This window comes from Acartia tonsa, chromosome 8 (genome assembly GCF_053477335.1).
Source record: "Acartia tonsa isolate MP-2025a chromosome 8, ASM5347733v1, whole genome shotgun sequence".
In the NCBI taxonomy this organism is placed as follows: Eukaryota; Metazoa; Arthropoda; class Copepoda; order Calanoida; family Acartiidae; genus Acartia; species Acartia tonsa.
In genome coordinates, this window is record NC_137267.1 from 13,681,666 (window position 1) to 13,706,413 (window position 24,748).

The 24,748-nt window shown below is 33.0% G+C and overlaps 1 protein-coding gene across 1 annotated transcript in view; it reads left to right on the plus strand.

Annotated features, from left to right (window-relative positions):
* nonC (serine/threonine-protein kinase Smg1) overlaps positions 1-24,748 on the plus strand; it is a 77,696-nt gene that overhangs the window by 44,279 nt on the left and 8,669 nt on the right. Inside the window, exons 65-81 of the mRNA XM_080169155.1 lie at positions 8,211-8,356; positions 10,131-10,272; positions 10,548-10,638; positions 11,603-11,673; positions 12,405-12,535; positions 12,801-12,925; positions 13,445-13,555; positions 13,961-14,036; positions 14,420-14,527; positions 14,787-14,944; positions 15,379-15,456; positions 15,697-15,800; positions 16,079-16,134; positions 16,541-16,655; positions 21,249-21,333; positions 21,982-22,033; positions 22,489-22,627. Coding sequence (XP_080025281.1) covers positions 8,211-8,356; positions 10,131-10,272; positions 10,548-10,638; positions 11,603-11,673; positions 12,405-12,535; positions 12,801-12,925; positions 13,445-13,555; positions 13,961-14,036; positions 14,420-14,527; positions 14,787-14,944; positions 15,379-15,456; positions 15,697-15,800; positions 16,079-16,134; positions 16,541-16,655; positions 21,249-21,333; positions 21,982-22,033; positions 22,489-22,627 — 1,788 coding nt within the window. The remainder of the gene's footprint in view (positions 1-8,210; positions 8,357-10,130; positions 10,273-10,547; positions 10,639-11,602; positions 11,674-12,404; positions 12,536-12,800; positions 12,926-13,444; positions 13,556-13,960; positions 14,037-14,419; positions 14,528-14,786; positions 14,945-15,378; positions 15,457-15,696; positions 15,801-16,078; positions 16,135-16,540; positions 16,656-21,248; positions 21,334-21,981; positions 22,034-22,488; positions 22,628-24,748) is intronic.

A 24,748-nucleotide genomic window follows, 5' to 3' on the forward strand; every position in this document is an offset into this window, starting at 1 on the left:
CTGGTCATGAAAGTCAACATATGTATGGGGTTGCTATAATTATTCAAAAACGACATGTCAATTCACTAATAGACTGGAAACCTATATCAGACAGAATAATTAAGGCTAGATTCCAATCAAGGCACTGCAAGTTGACCCTTATCCAATGCTATGCCCCAACAAATGACAAAAGTGAAGAAGTAAAACAAGAGTTTTATGATCAACTGCAATCAATCAGAAACTCAGTACCCAAACATGACATGTGTCTAGTTCTTGGAGATATGAATGCTAAAGTAGGAACTGACAGGACTGGAGTGGAAAATGCAATGGGACACTTTGGCATAGGTACAAGAAATGAAAATGGAGAACTTTTACTTGAATTCTGTTTAAATAATGATATGGTCGTAGGAGGTACATTATTCCAACACAAAAACATTCACAAATATACCTGGACAACACCTGATGGACAAACAAGAAACATGATTGACCATATTATGATCAATAGAAAATGGGTCAAGTCAATGCAAGACTGTAGGAGCTATAGAGGAGCCGACATATTCAGTGACCATGAACTAGTTGTCAGTAAGATTAAATTAAAGCTGAAGCGTACTGGCCATGATAAAAAGAGTGAGATTGGTAGACAATATGATTCTTCAAGATTAAAGGACCCAGTGATAAAGAATGAATTTGCAGGGCGACCACTGCATACTATATATACTATTTATACTATATAGGATGAATTTGGATACTATATCATACTATATGACCAAAATTTACTATATATACTATATATTTTAACCTTTACTTGACCAAAATTTACTATATATACTATATAATATTACATTTATATAACAAAAAACTAATATTGCCAGTTTTGTGACAACGCCTCTTAAGGAGCGTTTTGTCTTATTTTCACAGTAGGTTTTCTCTTATTTCTAGCCCCTGCGGGGGGCTCAAAAGATACTGTGATACGACTAAAATGCATAAATTAAGAAAATCCTTTAAAATATATTTTTGTTTGTGATTATGATATAAATATCAGTTATTTTTCATAGAGTTAACTTAAGGGTGAGGGGTAAGTTTTACCACTTTCGCTTACTCAGTGATTATTAGGCTAGGTATTAATGTGAGACTATAGGGTATTTGGGACAAAAATTTACTTTTGGGTAGTAGTTCACTTATATTCAATATTTTTTTGGATAAGTTTCCAGGTTCAGGTAGGAAAAAGGTGGTTTCTGGACAGGTAAAAAAATTGTAAAATTTAGAGATCAACTTATAAAACAAAATATGCATCTTTCAGGATGTTATTAACATATCTGAAGAAAAAAATTTAAATTGGCCTCAAAGTTCTGGTCCTGCAGGCCACCAGGTCAACTCTGGACTGGTAAAAATTCAAATTTTTTTGTTTGATGAGTTAGAGGTCAACCTATAAAACAGAATATGCATCTTTTTGGATGTTATTAACATATCTGAAAAAAATTGAAAATTAGCCCTTAGGGTCAAGCCGTGCAGACCTCCAGGTCCATTCTGGACAAGTAAAAAATCAATTTCTTATTCTAAGAGTTAGAGGTCAACTTATAAAACAGATTATGTATTTTTTTTTTGATCTTATTAACATATCTGAAGAAAATATATAAATCGGCCTCCTAGTTTAGGTCCTGCAGGCCTTTAAATCCACTCTGAACAGGTAAACAATCAAATTTTTTATATGAAGAGTTAGAGGTCTATTTATATAACATAATATGCATTTATTTGGATAATATTAACATATCAGGATCCAAGTTCAGGTTCATTCAGGACAGGTAAAAGACTCAAATTTTTAATTTGAAGAGTTCAAGTTCAGGCCTCCAGGTTTTCTCTGGACAGAGTCTACATGGAAGCCTGCAGCACCTTGACCTGGAGGTCAAGGGAGGGGGGAGTTCTGACACATTTGCGTAAACCTGGTATATAGGCTTTATCTTTGGATTGAGAGGATAGGTTATTAAAAATAAATCATTCTTATATGATTAATTTTTCCAATTTTTTAGATTTTTTGGATAGGCCTCCAGGATCCGGAGCTCCAGGCCTCCAGGTGGTCTCTGTACAGGTAAACATGAAAAAAAAATTTTTTTTAAGAGTTAGAGGTCAACTTATAAAACAAAATATGCTTCTTTTTTAATGTTATTCACATATTTGAAGAAAAAAAACATGCACTGTAACTCTTTTAAAAAAATTTTCATTTACCTGTACAGAGACCACCTGGAGGCCTATCCAAAAAATCTTAAAACTTGGGAAAATTCATCATATAAGAATGATTTTATCTTTAATAACCTATCCTCTCTGTCCAAAGATAAAGCCAAAATACCAGGTTTACGCAAATTTGTCAGAACTCCCCCCCCCCCCCTTGTATTTTTTCTTCAGATATGTAAATAACATCTAAAAAGATGCTTATGGTGTTTTATAAACTAACCTCTAACTACATAAATAAGAAATTTTGATTTTTTCCTGTCCAGAGTCCACCTGGAGGCCTGCAGCATCAAACCTGGAGGTCGATTGTCATTTTTTCTTTAAACATATAAATAGCATCTATAGAAATGCTTATGTTGTTTAATAAACCTCTAACTCCTTAAATTTAAAATTTTGGATCTACTGCAGTTCATGGTAAAATATTGCTGGTAACGAATGCTTCCTGGTTCCTGGCAATATTACAAGATTCCTGGATCCAGCAGCACGCATATTCCCCTAAATCCTAGGTTCCTGTTAGCTGGCAATCTGCAAATTTTCCAGGTTACCAGCAATGAGAGAAGATTACTGGCTTACAGGAGTTTTTACCCCATACCCCTTATCACATTTTCTTAAGGGGTAAACAGCAATGATTAATTAGGGTATGTTGCTTTAATTATTTTATTAATAAAGGTGGGGGAAGGATATAGGAGAGTTGGATCTTTACCTATACATTTAACTGTTTCTATCTTCATATCCAATTTCGCGCCAAAATTTGGGCGCGCCTTTTTATTTCATAATACATTGAAAAGTGGGGGAGATACATTCGTAATTTTCATCGTATTAATAAATTATTTTTTTTCTAAGTGAGGCTCTGTAATCAAACAGGTAAACCAACGAACTTGAACGCCTATAGAATGCCAAAACTTAATACTAGCCCCTATACCCTAAACTAACCTAATTATAAAAAAAAGTGCTGCGGCCAGGGAGGGGGGATCAAAATTGAAAAAAAAATTCTATGAGGATAACGCCAACAATTCTAGCCTAAATCAACAAAAAGAGTGGCGTAACTGTAAAGTACAGACCATGAAACCATGTAAGTAATTATATTATGGCGGGAGATTTTTATTTCAAATTATTCTATTCCCCCCATTTTTTAGACCTTCTAATTTAAATCAATAAACCTTTACACGAACACAGTAATAGTGTCTGACTGATTATGACGTAACAAAACAAATTAGCCAATGAGAGGCCACTATAAATTTTACCATTGGTCAATAACGGGCTCTAATTGGCTATTTTTTTTGTTACGTCATAATCACTCGAGACACTATTACTGTGTTCCCTTTACACGCATATGATTTAATTCGCGCCAAAATTTCGTAGCGCAAGTTTTTAAATTCAATTAACGCCTGAGGCTGTATAAACTTTACGGGAAAGAACACTTTCGCGCCAAAATTTGAATGGCATTTTTATTTTGTCTTATAAAATACGGGGTTTTGATTGGTGGGTATTCGAGTTAAGATAACGTAACCTCTTGACAAAAAAGCTAATTGGTTACCCATTTTTAAATTCAATCTCTGATACTTTTGGCGGGTGTTTTAAATTCAAATTATCTTCCCTCCCTTTTTATGCTTTGTAAACTCAAGCAAGCAAGGTTGACAATAAAGCAATATTTGTTTTTTTCTCAATTAAGATCTTACTAACCACTGATTCGATGGAGTTCAAAATAGAAGCTTCACAAGGTCTCATGATGGTTTTAGGCTATTTTCTGCCCCCTTTCTATCAATTTAAAACGGAGCCTCTTGATGCTAGGGGTGCAACTGCTACAATCTACAATATAAAGTAGTAAAGGATTATAATTTAAAGTAATGTATTTAGGAAAAGTAAGTTACAATTACATAATGAGTTTCATACTAATTTATAAGTAACAGGGTGTCCGATTTTGTGTGTGTTTGACTATCTTTGTACACAGAGGGATCTTGCTAACCGATAAACCAAAAAATTATAATAATATCTAGTGGTGGTTTATCTTAAGAAGATTGTGGATGATACCCTCAAATCAACCAAAATAGTTAAAATCCTTCCCAGGATCTATTAACCTTAAAGTTTTTCCTGACTACTTTTATATTGTTACTTTTTACACCTACGTAAACGTTGTATTATTAACTGTTGATAAAAATCAGAAATAAGGAATTTTTCTCGTATTCATTCGAATCTGGTGGATAGGAACCGGTTCTCATCCATACGAAAAAACTATGTCTAGCATCGAATTATATCCAGCTTTCTACGAATATAAAAATGTACAATCATAAGATTAAAAACAGTTTTTTTAGCCGGTGCCTTTGGCACCTCGGGGCTAAAAAAAACTGGTTTAAATCTAATAATTGTACATTTTATATCCGCGTAAAGCCGTTTATAATACGATGCGGGAAATAACTATTATGATATTTGTCTCAGTCCCCCCCCCCCCCTCTAATTCATTATAGCCACTTTTGAGTTGTGTGAATCTTATCAACCTCTAATTGTGGGGTAAGTGTAATAAAAGGGAAATTGGAATTAAAAAGGGAAATATTGCTTTTTAACAGGAATATTTTAAACATGGCAGTGGCCAGGAATATGCATAAATTGCTGGCAACCAGGAAAGTTAAACATTGGTAGCTCCAGAAATGTTTCTTGTTATGCTAGATCCAGGAATCTTCTAACATTGCCAGGAAACAGGAAGCATTCGTTACCAGCAATATTTTACCATGAACTGCAGTAGATCCAAAATTTTTATTTTATTCATGTCCAGAGTCCACCTGGAGGCCTGCAGCTCCTAAACCTGAAGGCCAATTTTATTTTTTTCTTTCAAATATATTAAGAACATCCAAATATAAGCTCATTTTGTTTAATAAATTTACCATTAACTGTTCAATTAGGGAAGTTTTATTTTTACCTGTCCAGAGTCTGCAGGACCAGAACTTAGAGGTCAATTTTAATTTTTTTCTTCAGTTATGTTAATAACATCCAAAAAGATGTATATTCTTTTTTTATAAGTTGACCTCTAATTCTTCAAAGAAGAAATTTTAATTTTTTACCCGTCCAGAGTGGACATGGAGGCCTACAGGACCAGAACTTGGAGGCCGATTTTAATTTTTTCTTCAGATATGTTAATAGCATTCAAAAAGATGCATATTCTGTTTTATTAGTTGGCCTCTAACTCTTCAAATAAAAAAAATATCTATAACCTGTCCAGAGTGGACCTGGAGGCCTGCAAGACCAGAACTTGGAGGACTATTTTAATTTTTTCTTCATTTATGTTAATAACATCCAAAAAGATGCATATTTTGTTTTATAAGTTGATCTCTAACTAACTCTTCAAACAGAAATCTAAATTTTTTTACCTTTCCAGATAGCCTGCAGCACCTGAACCTGAGACCTATCCAAAAAATGATTAAATATATGTGAAATACTAACCAAACGTAAACTTTTATCCTAAATAACCTATAATCTCACATTGATACCTTGCCTAATAATCACAGAGTAGGCCCCTTATATGTGAAATTGCTTTGATAACAGCTATGCTTTGAGTTATTATTGATGATGTATATTGTATATACTATGTATTACTAAATAATTCTAAGTCCGATACTATATCATACTATATGAGTTTTAAAAAATATACTATATATACTATATGGATTAAAAAAATATACTATAAAAATACTATATTTTTTTGATTTCGGAGTGGTCGCCCTGAATTTGTCTTAAAACTCAGAAATAGATTTCAAGTCTTAGAGGACCTAAATGACGAGACTGAGATCACATGGACTTCAATTAAAGAAAACTTTCAATCTACTGCTAAGGAAATCCTAGGACACAAGAAACCAGAGAAAAAGGACTGGATCTCTGAAGAAACATGGAACAAAATAGAAGAGAGAAAGAAGCTTAAAAACAAAATTCATAATGCTCAACATTTGGCTGACATGGGCAATTTAAGAGCTGAATATACTGCTAAAGACAAAGAAGTCAAAAAGCGCACAAGGAAAGACAAGAGAGATTACATTGACAATATGGCTGAAAAGGCCCAGAGAGCAGCTGACTTCGGTAACATGAAAACAGTATACAACATAACCAAGCAATTAAGTGGCAAATATAACAAAAAGAGTTGTGAAACTATCAAGGCTAAAGATGGTAAATTACTCACTACAGAAAAAGAAGTTGCTGAAAGGTGGAAATCGCATTTTGAAGAAGTGTTGAACAGACCTGAACCTGAAATTACTGCTGAACCAGAACCAGGACATGAAATAGACATAGACACAAGACCACCAACTATTCAAGAAGTTAAAGCTGCTATACATAGTCTAAAGAATGACAAAGCACCTGGACCTGACTTGATAACTGCCGAAATGCTTAAGGCAGACATAGATCTTTCTGCTAGGACTCTGACTGATCTCTTTGATAAAATTTGGAGACAAGAAAAGATACCAACTGACTGGTCTAAAGGTATTATCATAAAACTACCTAAGAAGGGAGATTTGAACAATTGTGATAATTGGAGAGGAATTATGCTGCTTTCTATCCCAAGCAAGGTCCTATGTAAAGTTATTTTAAACAGAATTGATGAGAAAATTGACAATAAACTAAGAGAAGAACAAGCTGGATTCCGTGCTGGAAGAGGCTGTGTTGACCAAATTTTCACCCTTAGGACAGTTATTGAACAATGTGTTGAATTTAACAAGCCACTCCATGTAAATTTTGTTGATTTCTCTAAGGCCTTTGACTCCATACACAGACAAACACTCTGGAAAATACTAAGAAGTTATGGTATACCTGAAAAGATGATAATTATGATAACTAAATTTTATGACAACTTCCAAGCCTGTGTTTCAGTTGGAAACAATAAGACATCTGATTTCTTTAAAATAAGCACTGGAGTTAGACAGGGATGCATTTTATCACCTATTCTATTTATATTGGTCATTGACTGGGTGATGAAGAAAACCACAGAGGACAAAAAACGTGGTCTCCAGCTGGGCATACTAGGACACCTAGAAGATCTGGACTTTGCTGATGACCTGGCACTGATTTCAGAAACAATTAAACATCTACAAGCTAAGACAGATAGACTAGTCAAATACGCAGGACAAGTCGGGCTCTTTGTTAATGTCAAGAAGACTGAAATTATGAATATACCTACAAACCCTGATCAAACTTTAACAATAAATGGTGAACAATTGAAACAAAGCAACAAATTCACCTATTTGGGGAGTGTTATCAGCAGTGAAAATGGCTCAAAAGCTGATGTTAAAACCAGGATTGATAAGGCTAGGGTTGCTTTCAACAGTCTACACAACGTTTGGAATTCAAAGAAACTTGCTCTGAAAACAAAAATCAGACTTTACAACAGTAATGTGAAATCAGTTCTTCTTTATGGAGCTGAATGCTGGAGAACTGTGAAAACTGAATCAAATCAACTTAATGCATTTCACAATAGCTGCCTAAGAAGAATTTGCAAAATATTCTGGCCAAACAAAATATCAAACATTGAGCTGTATGCTAAGACCAAGTGCAATAGTATTGAAGCAGAAGTGAAATTTAAAAGACTAAGGTGGCTAGGACATGTGCTTAGAATGGAACAAAATAGGTTTCCAAAAAAGTGCTTAAAATGGAACCCCACCACTGGTAAACGTAAACGGGGACAACCAAAAATGACCTGGCGTCGGAGCACTGAAAAGGACCTCTTTAATTTGGAATTAACATGGGGAGAAGCTGAAGCACTTGCCAATAAAAGGAATTCATGGAGGAGCAGGGTGGCCGTATTCTCTGGACTCCACAGTCCAAAAGAGAGACGCGCCTGAACTGAACTGAATTATAATGACTTACAAGCGGCCATACCACTAGAGGCACTCAATGTAAGAAAGGGGGGGGGGGGTGGGAGAAGTCAATCCTCCACTATAAGTTCAAAAAAGTGGGTAAAAAACATTTTTGTGTTGTTTTTGCCATAACAAACCTAATCAAATAATTCAAATTGTGTATTTATTTAGGTCAAGAGATGTGATGTTGACACAGCTGAACCACCCTGATTCTGGTATACAGGCAGATACACTTATCACTTTCTTCCTGAATCAGCTAGTCAATACTGTCAATACATGGATGGATATTGATAAAGGATTGAAGGAGGAAAGACAAGGTAGATATTTGATAAATTCTATATATTTAAAGAAAATAAAGAAAAGTTAGTATTTTGTTTTAAGTTGAGTAAGAAATTCTTTTGGTGGCTTAAATGTCCAATTTATATATTTATATTTTCTTGAAGCCTTTCTGTACTAACTGCTGTTAGAACTAATATGTTACTTTAACGTTCTATTATTCCTTTTTGGGCACCATGTAAAGTGTAAAAAGTAAACATGATTCTGTACTAGGCGTGTACTGCTAGTACAATTCTAAACTCCAAATACTATATGTTCTTTCTAGGGCCCTGTATAGAGTGTAAACTATATACTGTACTGTATCAGGAGTATACTGTTAGTACAATTCTAAACTTCTAATACTACCTATACATTCTACTGGTCTCTGTAAGGAGTGTTAACTATATTGTATAAATGCTAGTACAATTCTAAACTCATAATACTATAAAATATACATATATACTTTCTAGGGCCTGCATATAGTGTAAACTGGATACTGTACTGTACCAGGCTTGTTCTGCTAGTATAATTCTAAACTCATAATACTATATATATCCTTTCAGGGCCCCGCATTAGTGTGGCCCAAATGAAGGTCTAAATCGCTTTTCAATGTGCGTTATGTAAAAATAGGTTATGTATTGTTTGTAGATTTTAGCCCTATAATTGATTTTTAGAAAAAATCTATCGCTATCTCGTCAAATGCATATTTATTTTCACCTTCTTCTCCCCAAATTATGAAAGCCTTACACCAGATATAAAGCAAAACATCAAATTTTCTGTCTTGTTTGTTTACAAACATTGAAATAAAATATTAAAATCACCAGGAATAAACATATGAAGAAAGAAAGTATAAAAATTTATTTATGTACAATTACAATAATTTGGGAAAGCTAATTCATAATGCAAAATCATTGAAGAAAAATAATTAAAGATAAGCCTTACTCTTTATTCCTGGTTTAATAAAAAACAATCAAATTATTTTTTGCAATATTAATTTTTTTATTAGTATGCTTTTTTTAAAAGTTGAATATGAGAATACGTATATTACATGTTTTTTTACCTTCATTTAATTTTTTATTTAAGTAAATTGTCTCTTTATTGGCGACAATGTCTGTTGTGCCATGAAATTTATTAAAAACACTTTTTCCTATTTTATGCCTTTAAAATGTATATTTTTTAGAGTTTTTCATCATTTCTCTTCTCATTAGACTAATAGCTACTGTTTTAGTTCAATTTCTTACACAAATTATCAATTTAAATAAAACAATGTTTTTAGATGTTTTTCGGAATTATTCGGCAGGAATGGCGGTTCTGTCTACTTTTTATGATTGCTTCATATTTGAACTCTAGTTACATTATTTTAGGTTGGCAGTTCTTTAATTATTTCTTGTTAAAATCATGAAAATATGAAGTTTTTGATAAAAAGCTTAAGATTGAAATTTCGAGATCAATTTTCATTGTAGAGAGGTCTAGTTTTCACTAAAAGGTCTACATTTGAGCCGGTAACAACTTCAAGGTAACCGCAAATTGATATGGTAAAGATTAAAAAATTCATGTTTTTTTGGGCCAGTCTACCCCGCATATAATGTAAACTGGATACTGTACTGTACCAGGCGTGTACTGCTACTAGCTAGTACAATTCTAAACTCATAATTCCATAAAATGTATATCCTTTCTAGGGCCCCGCATATAGTGTAATCTGGATACTGTACTGTACCAGGCGTGTACTGCTAGTACACTTCTAAATTCAAAATACTATTTATTTATCCTTTCTAGGGCCCCGTATAGAGTGTAAACTAGATACTGTACTGTTCCAGGCGTGTACTGCTAGTACTATACTTAACTCCATGGAGCTCTTGAACCTTGGAGTTCCTTCTGTGTACTGTAAAGTTGTGGATTCTATGTTCCAGCTTATCAGGTCAGCATTTTTTTCTTTTTACTAGAGAGGGCGGGACATTGGACTGTAAATTATACTGGTCCCTGAGTTTTTTATGTCCTATCTATTATTTGTTGAACTAAATAAGTTTTTAGACTTATAAAATGTTTGGGTTGTACAAAACTTATCTTCAAATGACAAATGATGCAAAGGATAATACCTGTCCAATAAGCTGTATTATATTTTAAAAACTACATGGTAAAATAAGCTTTGTTTAATTAATATAATTTGAAATAATATAATTCATTACAATTTAGTGGTTTAAGAGACTTAGAGTCTGGTGTTATAAGCATAATATTCCCTGAAGGAGTAAAGAAACATGTACAAGGAGACTCTTCTTTGTTAGAGGTGAGAATAATATTAAAGTAAAGTTGTATGTTCTGAGAAACGGGGGAGGCGGATGTGCTACTTTTTGAAACCAAAAATAAAACGTGCATGATCTCAGCCCATAAATGATAAAAGAGTTGCAGCTCTAAAATTTTGCACAGCAGTTGCTTTTGTGGTGAGCAATATGGAACTGTGAAGAAACGGCGGCGGAACCGATCCCGCCGAAAACCGCCGTTTCCCGCCGAATTTTTTTTTGCCTTTTCCGCCATAATAGAAAATTTTCAATCATCTGAGATAAACTTTGGATTTCGCTTATATTTTCACTTGACACTTGATTTTTTTTTTGATATTGACATGTTTTAAATATTACTAGTGTCATGTAAGGGAAATTTTATGAGAAAAAAGTTTATCTCAGATGATTTAGAACTGTCTAATATGGCGAAAAAAAGGCAAAAAAATTCGGCGGGAAACGACGGTTTTTGGTGGGATCGGCGGTTCCGCCTTCGTTTCTTCACAGTTCCGTATTGTTCTCCACAAAAGCAACTGTTGTGCCGAATTTTAGAGTTATACCTAACTCTTTTATGGGCTGAGATCATGCACGTTTTACTTTTGGTTTCAGAAAGTGGCACATCCGCCTCCCCCCTTTGAACATTAAAGTTAGGCACACCATTTGATTTAATTATGTACATTATTGGATAAGAAATGCTTTCTGGAAAGGAAAGTTAAAAGTAAAATGTCAATTGTTTTGTTTTAGTCCAACTGATTAGCAATTCTAAGCATCATTTTTTTCAAACAGGAATATATAGTTCATATTTTCATAAATTATATTTCTTTTCAATGCTTTTTCGTCAGTTTTCAGGCCCTAAGGGTCTCTAAAATATGGTCTCCAAGTATTGAAATTTTGCATTTTATGGTTAAAGTTAGGTATCTTTTTTAATTTAAAACGTATCAGTTTTCATAATACCTAATTAATCTTTTTTTCTAGATGACAAACAGTATCTTTGGAATTGTATCAACTGGTGGATTAAGCCTGGAGGAAATTAAACATGAACTCAGGTGATAACTCTAGTTGAGGAAATTAATGACAACAAAAATTAGGGTAAAATTAAATTCCGGCTGTTTATCTCAAAGTATGTTCGATAACCCTTATTTTATAATAAAATAAATATGAGGTATGGGGGGGGGGGTATACTTCAAATAGGTTAGGTTATAAAGATAACTAACCTTCCCACATTGCACTGTAAATTTTAATGTTACTAGTTTTATAAACACGATTTAACAAATCTTATTTGGTAGTAATACTAACCATTAGTGTACAATAATTTTCACTAATAATTTCAATTAACAAAAGGGGTAGGTAATTTGTCATAATTGTGACAATAATCTATCGTCCATTGTCTTATCACCTAAGATCCCTGAAGGGGTGTCCCATAGTGGTTAGCGCCCTATGCTGTGGTTGGGAAAAAGCGATTTCAAGTCCCCACGAAGACTTTGCACTTGGTCGACAAATGCAGTCGCAATTTGTATGATCACGCAACCTTCCCTAAGATACCTTAAGGTTGTAAGAAGGGAGATATGTAGGAAGTAGCTTCCACGAGAATTGCGGGTCAGCTTGTAATGTAACATAAAATACAATCAGCTGTGCGCGAAGCTCACCAATCTAAGATTGGCCAAAGGATTCTCACTTCCAGTCTCCGTGTGCATCCAACTTCAGAGAATCAGGGCTACAACAACAACAACAAGATCCCTGAAAATTTATCCTTTAATTTTGATTTCTTCTCTTGTAGGCTACACACACGCAATGTAATGTTGGGTATGAGCTCGACCAACTCCGCCATCGTACAGACAGTACACGAGATGAAACGGATCTGGACCAAGGTCATCTCAGAAGCGGCCGCGGCTGATAACATGTCAACAGGTATTAATTTACATTTTTTTGTGGTTGAGGACCAGGAGCTTATATGAATGGATTTATAATTACTTGGATCTTACACCAGATTTTCATGTTCTCTAATAAAGTGAAACTCGCAGTAGGCTAAAATAACGATGCCCCTCATCCAACCCCTTTACCCCATACCTCCCCTACTACTGGATAAACAAACTGACCAATAAATTAGTTCCATGTTAGCAACCTAAATTGACAATACTCGAGTATATTCAATATCAAATCTTAAATGTTACAGGACAAATGCTGGTGTGTGCTGTAAGCACTCTTCTGGACAAGGTTGACAGCGCCTTCATCAAGTTAAGAGAGGATGCCATCAACACGCCAACATTGCAAGAGTTTAAAGATATCAACTCTGTTAAGGTAAACTTTTCATTTTTTATGTTAAGGGTTGTTTTACTAAACCCTCTCATTTGTGAAGAAATAGTAAGGTTAACTACCTCAAAAACGTTGTGTACTTTTATTAATTCTTGATTTGCATGTTCATTAAATGTTGAGTGTCCAAACATTTCAAATAATATTTTTTATTAAAATAAGGGGTAATCTAGTTTATCATCATTGGAGATATTGTATATCAATTTATCGTTCATTGTTTTATCCCTTTCAAAACAGATCTATAGTATAGATGTATATACAGACAACTTCCTCCCTTCCTTCTTCAAAGACCTCTTTCATCTGCTTCTAAATTATTTTCTGCTACTTGGCTGTGTTAATATAAGCGACATCATTAGTTGATTTTCAATGACCCAATAGAAAGGTAAGTTGCACAAGTTTTTAGTGTTTTACTCTAATCCTTCAAATCCCTGTTGTAATGATGATTATTTAATTAAATAGTTTTTTTCAAAAATTATCCAAAATGTTATTACAATGATGTTTTATTAGACTTCTGGTGAGATGCTAACAGCTGCGCTGAATCCTACGCCAGGTGTCAGCACCTGTATTGCCCTCAACCAGTTTGTCCTCAAGCTGGAGTTCATGGAACAGTTCTTTAAGGTAGTCATGAAAAACCGCTAAAGATAAGAAATTATGCCCTAAATTATAACAAAAATGCTTAAAATTTGAATAATTTACCTAGTTTATTATAATAAAAATGTTAAGCGTGGAGAGGGCGGACATTGGGTTGTAAAATATTATTGTACCATAAGTTTTATCAACAGGCTCTTTCATTCGTTGGCTTAAAAATTTTCAACCATTCTATAAATCGTTGGGGATTTACATAAATTTTTCGTCCATGCATTGGGTCATCACTCAAGATCCATAGATGTAAATCGAATTTTAATGGCAAAGTTTTCATGACAATTTATCTGTAAATTAATTATTAAGAATGTAAATCAATTTATCTTTGCTTTATTTTAAAGCTGTAAATCGAATGTTTTCATGACAAACTATCTGTAAAAGGCTTGCCAAGCTTTTGCGACGGTGTTCAACCTGCAGGATACAGCAGCCATGTTCCCTGGCAGTGACCATTTTCTAGGCACAGACAAATAAATTATAGTGGAAACAGCCATGACAACATCATATAGAGCCAAGACAAATAGTCAAACGTTCACTGAAACCCCATCCCCTGCACTTATTTTTCAAATAAGTTGAAAATTAGAGCGGGTTGGTTTTTTCTATGCTTATCCCCTGTGTGGTGGGAGAGGGGGAGGGCTAAACCATCCGGGACCTATACCTGCGATGCCCAAACCCTGCAGAACTACCCATAATACTTAACCTAAAGTAATAAAAACACACAAAAAACTAACCCCCCCCCCCCCTCACTTCCTTAATAAAATATTATATTATACCTATAGGGAAAGGGCCCAACAAGGCATAACATAATATTTTCTTCCACTATAATTTACATGTAAAAATCAGGCATTGTTCGCGGATTTATTGGCGAATATATTCGCGGATTTTTGGTTGGAGTTGGCCCCCATTATCTCAGTTGTGCTGTAGCCCAGTTTGCACAAGACTTATCGCCAGGTATACTATGCTCAAAAGTAGCAGGGAGGAAGGGGCCATTTGACGGTATTTCATTCGTTGCCTCAAAAACTTGTATTATAATAACTGCTGATCCGATTGAGTTCTCCATATTGTAGGGAAGCTTGTGTTATGCTATTTTTGTAGAATTTACTCTTGGTTTTAAGCTATTTGTAGCCCCCTGCTTTAAATACAGAGTCGCTAGATGCTTGGGTTGCAGCCGCTAGTAAGTTTTAGTTATAATCTATTACTATTACTACAGGTATTATTAACCGTTTAACAGCTGGAAAATCCAGCAGTATTGACCTGGCTAAAGTGACCGAGGCTGTGTACACTGAAAAGCTGACCAGCGGCGCACTCAATCCTGCCAGGGTGGCCAAGTCCAATGCGCTGGTCAATAAGTTCATGATTGCTGTCAATAGGAAAGTGAATATTGACTTTTTAGTAGCGAAGCTATTCTATAATTTACTTTTTCCGTCCGTCCGTAACGCTATGGAGGAAAAATGATATTTTAGTCTGTTATCAAAGATAGACTATTGAATTTTTCTTTACCAGTATATGATTTAATTAGTCCGTTTGTCTGTTAGTCTTGCTTTAAAAGACATAATTTTTTATTTTTCCACAAAGGTTTTGTGATTTCTTTTATACTTTTTTTTCTTTAAAAAATGAACATCTGCTCTATAAATTACTTTTTCCATTTGTCCATTAATGTTTTCTTTGTGCTACGCGACTTTTCACTGCTGTCATTCTTGTTAAAATCTATATAACACATGTATGTTAACGTTTCTGTATTTTTTTGCTCCATCTGTTTCTTAAGATAGTCTGCCAAAATTCTAATAGTCACTTTTGCCACCAGATGGTGTTCAATTCAGCAGTACGAAACCAGTTTAGAAACAGTTGGCAGCTGTCATAAGCTGTTCAGTCTATTACAGGCAGGGTTGCCAAACCTTTATATTTGAGTAAAAGTATGTGTCGTATTTTTAATAGATTTTATGACAAAAGATCTGCTCTTGGAAAATTAAATTTCTTAAAATTATTATTTTTGCCCTGTAGCTTTCCAAATTTTGTTTATAACTTTCATGAAATAATTTCCTTTTCCAATTAAGGGAACACATTTATTATCAATGTATTTATAATCAAATAATACAAGTTAAGATGGCAACCCCACATAGGCCTCACTGCAATGGTTCTACACTGAGTATCTTGGATTTAATCCTAAGCTGGCTGAGCCCAACAGGACAAAGTTCTTACCCATTCTATCATCTTGCTCAACAAGGTAAAAGAATTTATTCAAAAGAAAACACTGTATGTTCAAATTGTTGATAGTTTTTAAGCAATCGACAGAGATTTCTGTAATAATAAAGCATATTTAGTAAGCGTAGCCTAAATTAAGCATGAAAAAAATCGATTAAAAATTTTTTTTAAAAACCTGCTTACACTTAAAATCACTAATTTTTTTCCACTGTCTTGTTTGTGAAAGTTTTTTTGATGTCATTATATATTTTATACCATATTTGTTAGGTATTGTTTTTTTTGTAAAAAAAAATATTTTAGAGCTCAGAATTTGCTTGAAGACCTGCAGGGCTTAATAACCAGCTACACAGAACTCAAGGAAATCATACATTCATTGTCTGTTTAAAAACGAAAAGGAGGGGGGGAGGGGGTTATTAGGAGTTATAAAAATATTGTCGAATCTTCAAAAAAAATTTAAGAGTTTTGCTTTAGTTGATATCCTTCTAAAAACGTAAGAGGATGTCTGTCTGTCTTGTGTATTTTAATGGATGGTAGTAGCACCCTCCCTAAAGAAAATGCCGCCATAAAATTACCTTCTACTACAACAATTTTTCTTTTTAATACTAAATTTAAAAGAGGAGGGTAAACTCTAGAGTGCCCTTGGAAGCATTCAGAACCTTCAGATGTAAGTTACTTAAGAAAAACTTGAATCCCCTTACCCTTGAAATTTGCTCACACTTGTACATTATACAATTCGATTTAAAAATGTATGACTGTTTCCACAGGCAAGTGTGGACCAGAGGTTGAAATGGGCTGTGGGAGCCAACCCGCAGCTCCAGGAGGTGGCCGACACATTCTCCGCTCAGAACTCCGCCCATATTGAGAACATCAGAGTCACAGGAATTTTTTTATATCACATTATAATCTCAAATATAAGAGATTGTTTGCCAGGCACTTTGAGGGAAAGTTCCGAATTTACAAATTGATATTTAACAGAATCCCAACTAATCCAAAATAAAACATAAAGTTTTACAAAAGATTAAAATGAAACTGAAGCAACCCAAACTTGTATAAAATGCAGGGAGGTAGGGAACATTAGACTGTAAATTACACTAGAACCCAAAGTTTTATAACCAAGTTATCTCTTTTGCTGGTTCCAAAACTTTGAATACTTGTTTTGAATTTTTATATGTTAATTTCAAACTTTTCAACCAATGATTTTATTTGAAGACGGGATAATTTTGTTTATAATCATTATCTTATCCCTTAACATCCCTGATAAAATGGTATAAATGTGACAAGAGCTTGTAAAAATCAAAGTGTAATTTGGCATCATCCACACAATCATTGGCACAAATATTTTGCCAAAATCTAGATTTTGCACTTTTTACCATGGAAATGACAATGGAAGAAATATTATTCTTTAACTGAATTTTATGTTGCGAAATTAAGCAAGGACAACAAATTGATGTACTCAACCAAGGATTTAACCCCACAAATGAGAAATGTTGGGACCATTCCAATGTCCACTTCCTCCCTGGTTTTAATCACAACTTTATTAGATATCATTACTGTGGATTAGTAAAATGTACTTTGTTTATAAACATGGATAGGTCAACTAAAGAAAATTCAATCTTACCATTAAATTAGTTTAGTTCTAAATTTCAGAAGTGAGAAGTATTATGAAAAAGATTTGTATTTATCGGTGCTTTCCCTCAAAGCGCCCGCGAGCACTGCCCCCCCCCCCTTTTCGCACCTTTGAAATAGTTAAATTTGGAGGTAAAGGGAGTTTTTCCCTCCGCCTCACCCCAGCATGAAGCTAACCCTGTGGGGCTACCCGGTACTCAATGTAACTTAATATACCTAACCAAATGAAAAGTTACCTTACTTTACCTTTTTTCAATTTAATTCAAAATATGAGGAGTGGGGGGGAATTCTGTGCTTGAAAAGGTATATTATGTGAAAGCTCCATACAGGCTCATAATATTCCTTCTTATCCTAATTCCAGAAGTTTCTTTTGTTGATTAATTGCCAGCTCGGAAGTGGAAGATCTTTTGCTTGAATGTAATATAAACAAAAGAGAATATTTTTGCCATGCTTTGTATGAGGTTTATATTGAGACAAATTTGGCCGGGTATAATGTTCCTACAAATTGTTAAATTATCCATCATTTCCGCAGGGGAAAGGGACACTACACCACTTCTTTTAAGACAGTTTAGCAACATTAAATAAAGGTAGAGATATAAGAGGGTAGATCAATCTTAAGCAAATTATTTTGTGTTCTTTCTTTTGTACTCTTACAACAATTCTCACCCAACAATTTTAAGCCACCCAAGACAGGAATATAATAGCAACACGATAGTTACCGGGGAGGAATGGGACATTGGGATGTTTGTTACACTTGTCCCCAAAGTTTTATAATACCTTTCTTTATTTGTTGGCTTAACAACTTTGGGGACTTTTATTGAATTTTGATTGTTTCACTAAGTTGAGTGTCCAAACGTTTCAACCAGCAATTGTAAACTACAGAAGGGATAATTTTCAATACAATCATTGAGGATTTACATCAATTTATTGACCATTGTCTTATCCCTTTTGATCCCTTCTAGTTACTGAAGCTCTCTCAAAAAAAAATATGTATTGGTAGTCTGAATATAAATCTCATGTTTAGATGTCCTAAAGTTGCATAAAATTCTAAAGTAATATTTACACACACATACATTTAAGTCGTGTTCATGAAGATGCTACGCATATTAGCGAACTTTATGATCATAAGAATCACCATTAAGAATGTCAAATAAAATGAAAAAAAAAAACCATGCAATGTTATTTACTACCTAATAAGTTTTGCAAATGAAGAATGTCCTTTTAAGCAATAAAGATTAATATTTGTCCACGTTCAGGCTTTGTTCAGCTTGTTTATTTAAAGAATTTCCCTTAATAATTTTGATTTAGAATAAGAATGTGTTTGAAACTCAATTTACGGTTGAATATGTAAACAGAATAAACAAATTGCATGTATGTTGAATTATTTAAGTTTCTAGTTAATGAATTCACTTTTTATCGAAAGGTAAAAAGAAAAAAAATGAGGATAGTATTTTGCCCACCTATCTTACGACCCATTGAAATATCAGATGTAAATCTTCATTAGACCAAAGTTTGAACCGCGAAATTCATAGTTTTAAATAAAAGTATTTTTTCCTATTATCTTCCTATTTAAATCTTCCCCGGACCTATAAGAAGCTTCACTGTAAAGGAGAACTAATCTGGTACAGTGGAGACCCGTTGTTGTTAAAAAAGTTAAAATTCAATATGTACAAAATGGACGTACGGACATTTTGGTTATAACTATAGAGTTGCTACGCTTTCTAAATCGTACCTAACTACTGCAGGAATCATTTTGCAAATTCGATAGGACAATTCTAACTTGCCTAAATGAACGAAAAAAGCTATCCGTTACGTACGGACGGACAGATGGACGTACGGACCGACCCTAATCATAGAAAAGCTTCACCTTTAGAAATAAGAAAGTAGTAAACAGAATTTAACATGTTGACAACAAAGAGAAATTGTTACAATTGTTTCTGTCTTTTCTCTGATTACTATCATTTACTAGATTCAACCTTTCTAACATATAGATTTATACTTGCGGCTACGCCCCAAGCATTTAGGGGTTCTGTAATGAATTAAACATAATCTAGCCTAAAATAAACCCAGGACTATCCGACGCTTCACTGAAAAGGACAACTCTATAACTCACATTGTCCGTTTATCCAATTAACATTTTGTGCTTTGCTACTTATCATCCTTGTTTCAATATTCTGTAATTACATTCAAGTATTTAAATATGCGTAGCTAAAAAGCCGCAAAAACTTTTATGAAGGTTGGAATTGACTTTAATGCTTAAAGTGTTTTGCATTTATTGTACAAAAGCAAAGAATAAGTAAATAAACAATTTTTCTTTAGAAATAAAAGAAATACCCAAAGTAGGCTAGCTAAGTATCAATTAAAAAAATACTAGAATGTCAAAAAGTTTTAAAAATAGTAAGCGTTACATGAGACAGTGATTTATTTTTATTTTATGTTATTCGATTTTGTTTAGTTATGACGATTGAAAGGGCTAAACAGTAAACACTCAACCAATTGAGATCCAATTATAATGGAAGCTTCAAAGAGGTTCCGGGATGGTTTTAGCCTATTTTTCTGTCTTGTTTTAAATTAAACTAGCGGCTTCACACCTAGAGGCCTCTTTGTGCATTTGAGGGGGGAAGAGTAGACCCGCCCCTCTTTAAAAAGAAAACGTTTTAAAATAATCTTGGGGCTTTTCTTCTTGAGGCGATTAATCTTTGGTGGTTGGAGGTACCCTCCCCCAAAATAGTTTAGAACCTTCTCTTGACCTATAGATAGCTTCACTGTAAAGGAGACCCTTATATGTTCACAGGTTACCGAGATCCTTTGCTACAGACAAAAAAAATACTTTATTTAAAATGATTTCTCCCTGTAGAATATGCATTTATTTATGTTCAATGCAGGGGATATAAATTTCAAACTAAAAATATAAAATATGTTTAAATACACAATTTTATTTAATGTGTGTAATATGGCTAGAAAATTATATATGTAAATCAATATTTTATTTCCAACATATTGTAGACTTCATCCCTAGCTTTTCAGACTTAGGGGAAGATTATTTCAGAATATTTTTCTATGCTATTTACTGTTATGAGATATAAGATTTATTATTAAAGTTATTTTTGTAGGATATCATTTGCCCAATTAACTATATTCAAATTACCAGGGATCTTAAGGGGTAAACCAATGTACGATAAATCAATATTACCCCTTTTAAAATTATAATTATTGGTTAAAAAGTTTGAACACTACTAGTTTACAACCATCCAATCAAAATTCAATAGAAGTACCCAAAATTTCTCAGCCAATGAATGAGATAACTTGGTTATAATCTTTTGGGTACCAGTGTAATTTACAGTCCAATGTCCCCTCTCTCCCTGCAAATTACATAAATCATGACTTTCCGTCACAAAGACTTGAAGAATAGCTTTACTACTGAAAAAAAATTATGCTGACGAATAAAACTGAAAATTAGATTTTGCAAAAAATTAATTTGCAATGTCAAATTCTAAGATTTGCACACTATTTATAAATCTCTAGACGTATTTAACACAAACTAAAAGAGTTCATAAAAATCATTTTTTTAATCTTCCTTTTTTATCTTAATTTTCGTTTGTTTTACAATAGAATATCAAATTTAGTTATTGCTTTAAAAATTTGTGCTTGTAAAAAATTTATGCTTATATTTACAATTTTCAAAAATCTCTTTAAAATCTAATTTTGAAATTTTCATTTACGTACGTTTATAAAATAATCATGGAATAACTTTAGTTTCAACTAGTCCTATGACCTTTAAAAGCCTTAAAATAGAACATGCACTGAAAAATAAACATCATATGTGATATTTAATAATAAAATTAGGATTATTGGTAAAAAGTGTGCGCGGTATTTGCGATGCTGTACTTCATTACGAGCTCTTGTCCACCAATACTCCAGACAGCCAGGTAATCATTTTCTTCTCCAATGTCCTCTCCCTTCTGTTATACTTCATTACGAGCTCTTGTCAACCAATACTCCAGATAGCCAGGAAACTGACTAATATCCGCTGGATTAGAACCGGTTCTCAGCAATTCTGAAAAATCATGTTTAGCATTGTATTTCAGACAATTTCCCACAAGTATTTTTTATACATCATAAGATTAATACCAGTTGTGTTAGCCAGGGCCTTCAACTAATAGGGGCTAACAAAAATGGCTTTAATCTTGTGATTTTTTTAATTTTATATCCACGGAAAGCTGTCTTTAATACGATGCTATAGATAAATATTCTACTCTCAATATTTATTTCTTGGAACCCGGGATTTTAAGAGATAGGACAAAGGGCGGCGATAAATTGATATACATGCTTGATGATAAAAACAAAATCATCCCTTCTGCATATGAAAAATATCAGATGAAAAGTTGGAATACTGCTAGTTTGAACCAACTATTCAAGATTTCAAAAACCGTAAAAAGTACCCAAAAGTTTCGAGAAAGCGAATGAGATTGAAGGTATATAAACATTGGATACCAGCATAATTTAGTATCCAATGTCTTATCATCCCTGCGACAACCATAGAAGAGTATCTATTTATTATATTCTTATTTGTTTAGGCCAGTGACCATGAGTTTTTCAAGATTCTGTCTCTGGCGAGGGAAAGTGCAGGTAATGAGAAACAATTCATAATATCAAAACTATTAAAGTACAATTCTCTAGAGACCTCTCCCAGGGGTACTTGTTGATGCTATAATTCGACCATACACTTTTTTTTGGGAGGTATATTTTTCAAGTGACGAATATTCTAAGAATAGTGGAGGGAGATACCCTTCCATAAAATAATTATAAATCCTCACTGAATCAATAAAAGCTCCATTGTACAGGAGAACCATGTCAGGCTAGCGGTTAGTGGGATATTAAGCTACATGGACATTCCCCTACTTATATTTAGGGATTCTTGGCTAAATAATATTGTTTTTTTTTAAAGAATAAGAATAAGATTTATTTTCAAATCTGTTTAGTTATGATAAAAATATTACATAACATTTACAGATATTATAAATCACATCATTTCTATACTTTTACTAATGCTTGTTCTAAGATTTTACCAATTTTCTGTGCAGATAATGTGCGAGACCGGGAGGATACCCCCGTCCTGCTGGAGGCAGAGGAAATATGCATGCTGGACCTCAACCCGCCCAAGGAGATCATTGACAAGTTCTGGATCAGGCAGACTGTGGAAATCATCGCTCAGAACATTAGGTAAGATCATTTTCCAGTATAGCTTTAAAACTTTATGAATATCCGTTGGATTAGGTTCTAAGCCTTACTAAAAAATCATGTATCGTTTTGTTTTATAGACAAGTTTCCACGATTGATATAATAAAATTAATACCGTTTTTGTGGGCCCCGAGAACGCTTGTCTATATTATGTAATGAAAAGTTTCTACACTACTAGTTTTTAATTAACCATTGCAGTTTTAAAAGTACTGAATTTTTAAGCCAACGAATAACAATAAAGTTGTTAAAAACAATGGGCATCAGTTTAATTTAGAACCAAATGATATATGAATATTATAGTATCCTATCTTTTAGAGTATAATATTATTTCATTCAATTTTTCTTTTTATATTTTCTCTATTTATTTTGCAAGATTTATCCAACAATTTATAAATGTTTCCACTCAATTTATTTTGCAAGTGACAGATTAGCTCAGTTCTTACATTTTTTTAGTAGATTTTTTTAACTTAATTACCTAGCAGACTTAATTTTTTATAATAAAATTCTTTTAAAAATTTAATATTTCTATATTTGTAATTTTACAAGTGTTTGTGATTTGTATGTCTATCAAATAAAGACGTATTGGAGAAAAATGCTTACGTTTACATTAAAATAAATAAAGAATTTGGATCATGAAAGAAAACGAGGTTGAGGGTTTCGTCGTATTTTCACAGTAGCTTTTTTCCTATTTCGTTTGTCATTCTATAAGTAGCGAAGCTCAAAAATTATGGGTGGATATCCGAAAAAATGAACTATAGAGCAGTTTCATAAGAAAAAACATTAAATTAAAAAATCGTGAAACCTAGCAAGATATATAACGTGAAAATCTAGGAATCGATCTAACACCTCAACCAATAAGTAAATCTTAATGAAACTTTGTATTGATATGTAAATTGTGAACTTATTTTAGCCCTAAAATTATCAGCCCTCTATCTCGAATAGGATAAAGAAAATCATGAAAAATTTAAAATCTAGGAATCGAGCTAGCACCCCAACCTAAAAGTAAATCTCGATAAAACTTAATAAAAGTATTTAATCCCTGACAATTTCAGCCGTCTATCCTGAATAAGAGTTAAGAAAATCAGGAAAACTTAAAATGTAGGAATCGATCTAGCACCCCAACCAATTGACGAATCTTGTTCAAACTTGGGGAAAATATGGAAAATGTTAACATAATTAATCCCTGAAAGCTTTCTATGTTTTATAGGAGCCGAGAAAATCAGGATTCCCTCTTTTTGTCTCTAACAGACGGACGGACATACTAACGGACGGATTATTTTCGAATTATAGAGTAGCTTTCCTACTAATTAATGGAATTTATGTTCAATCTTTTCTAGTTTCCATTTCTTTCTCTGCAGAAAAAATAATAAATAAAATAAATATTTGGTCGAATGAATGGTAACGTTGAAAATGTACTAAACACTAGATATAAGCTTATTTATAGATAAATATCATAAAAAGAAATTAAGTTAATTGGAAATATCTCTTCAAATCTTTAAACTTTTGATATTGTGTTATTCTAATAACTACCTATAATCTAAGCAAATTTAATTTTATCAGGTCAAAATCATGATAATTATTGAGAGAAAATGATTATCAAAAGTTTTATATTTTTGTGTAACATTAAGTTGTAAATTATTTATGATGATATTCAATTGACAGTAAAATTGTAGGCAAAATAGTAAAAACTTCATGTTTCATATCTCTCTTCCCGCTTCTTTTTATACATTTGTAAGAAATCTTGTTTCCATCTACAATAAATATGTTGAACTGAATGTAAAGAAACTCTACAGTATTGCAGTTCTTCACTATTGAGATTTTATGCTAATATTTGTAACATTGAAAGGGAATAAGATTTTGATGAAATTTTACCATATATTTACCATATTTCAATTTTTTTATAGTATAGAAACTTAAATAGTGCATTAAGAAAAATTGGACTTTTTAAACAAGATTTAAAGATATGTAATGGTATTTTTGCTTCAAATAACACATTTATTTTTGTTATTGATTGAATGTTTTTTTCTGAAAGAATTTATTGTAGCATTGCACAAATTTAAAATTAGATGATTTGATTAATTATTATTCAAACAAAAAAAAATA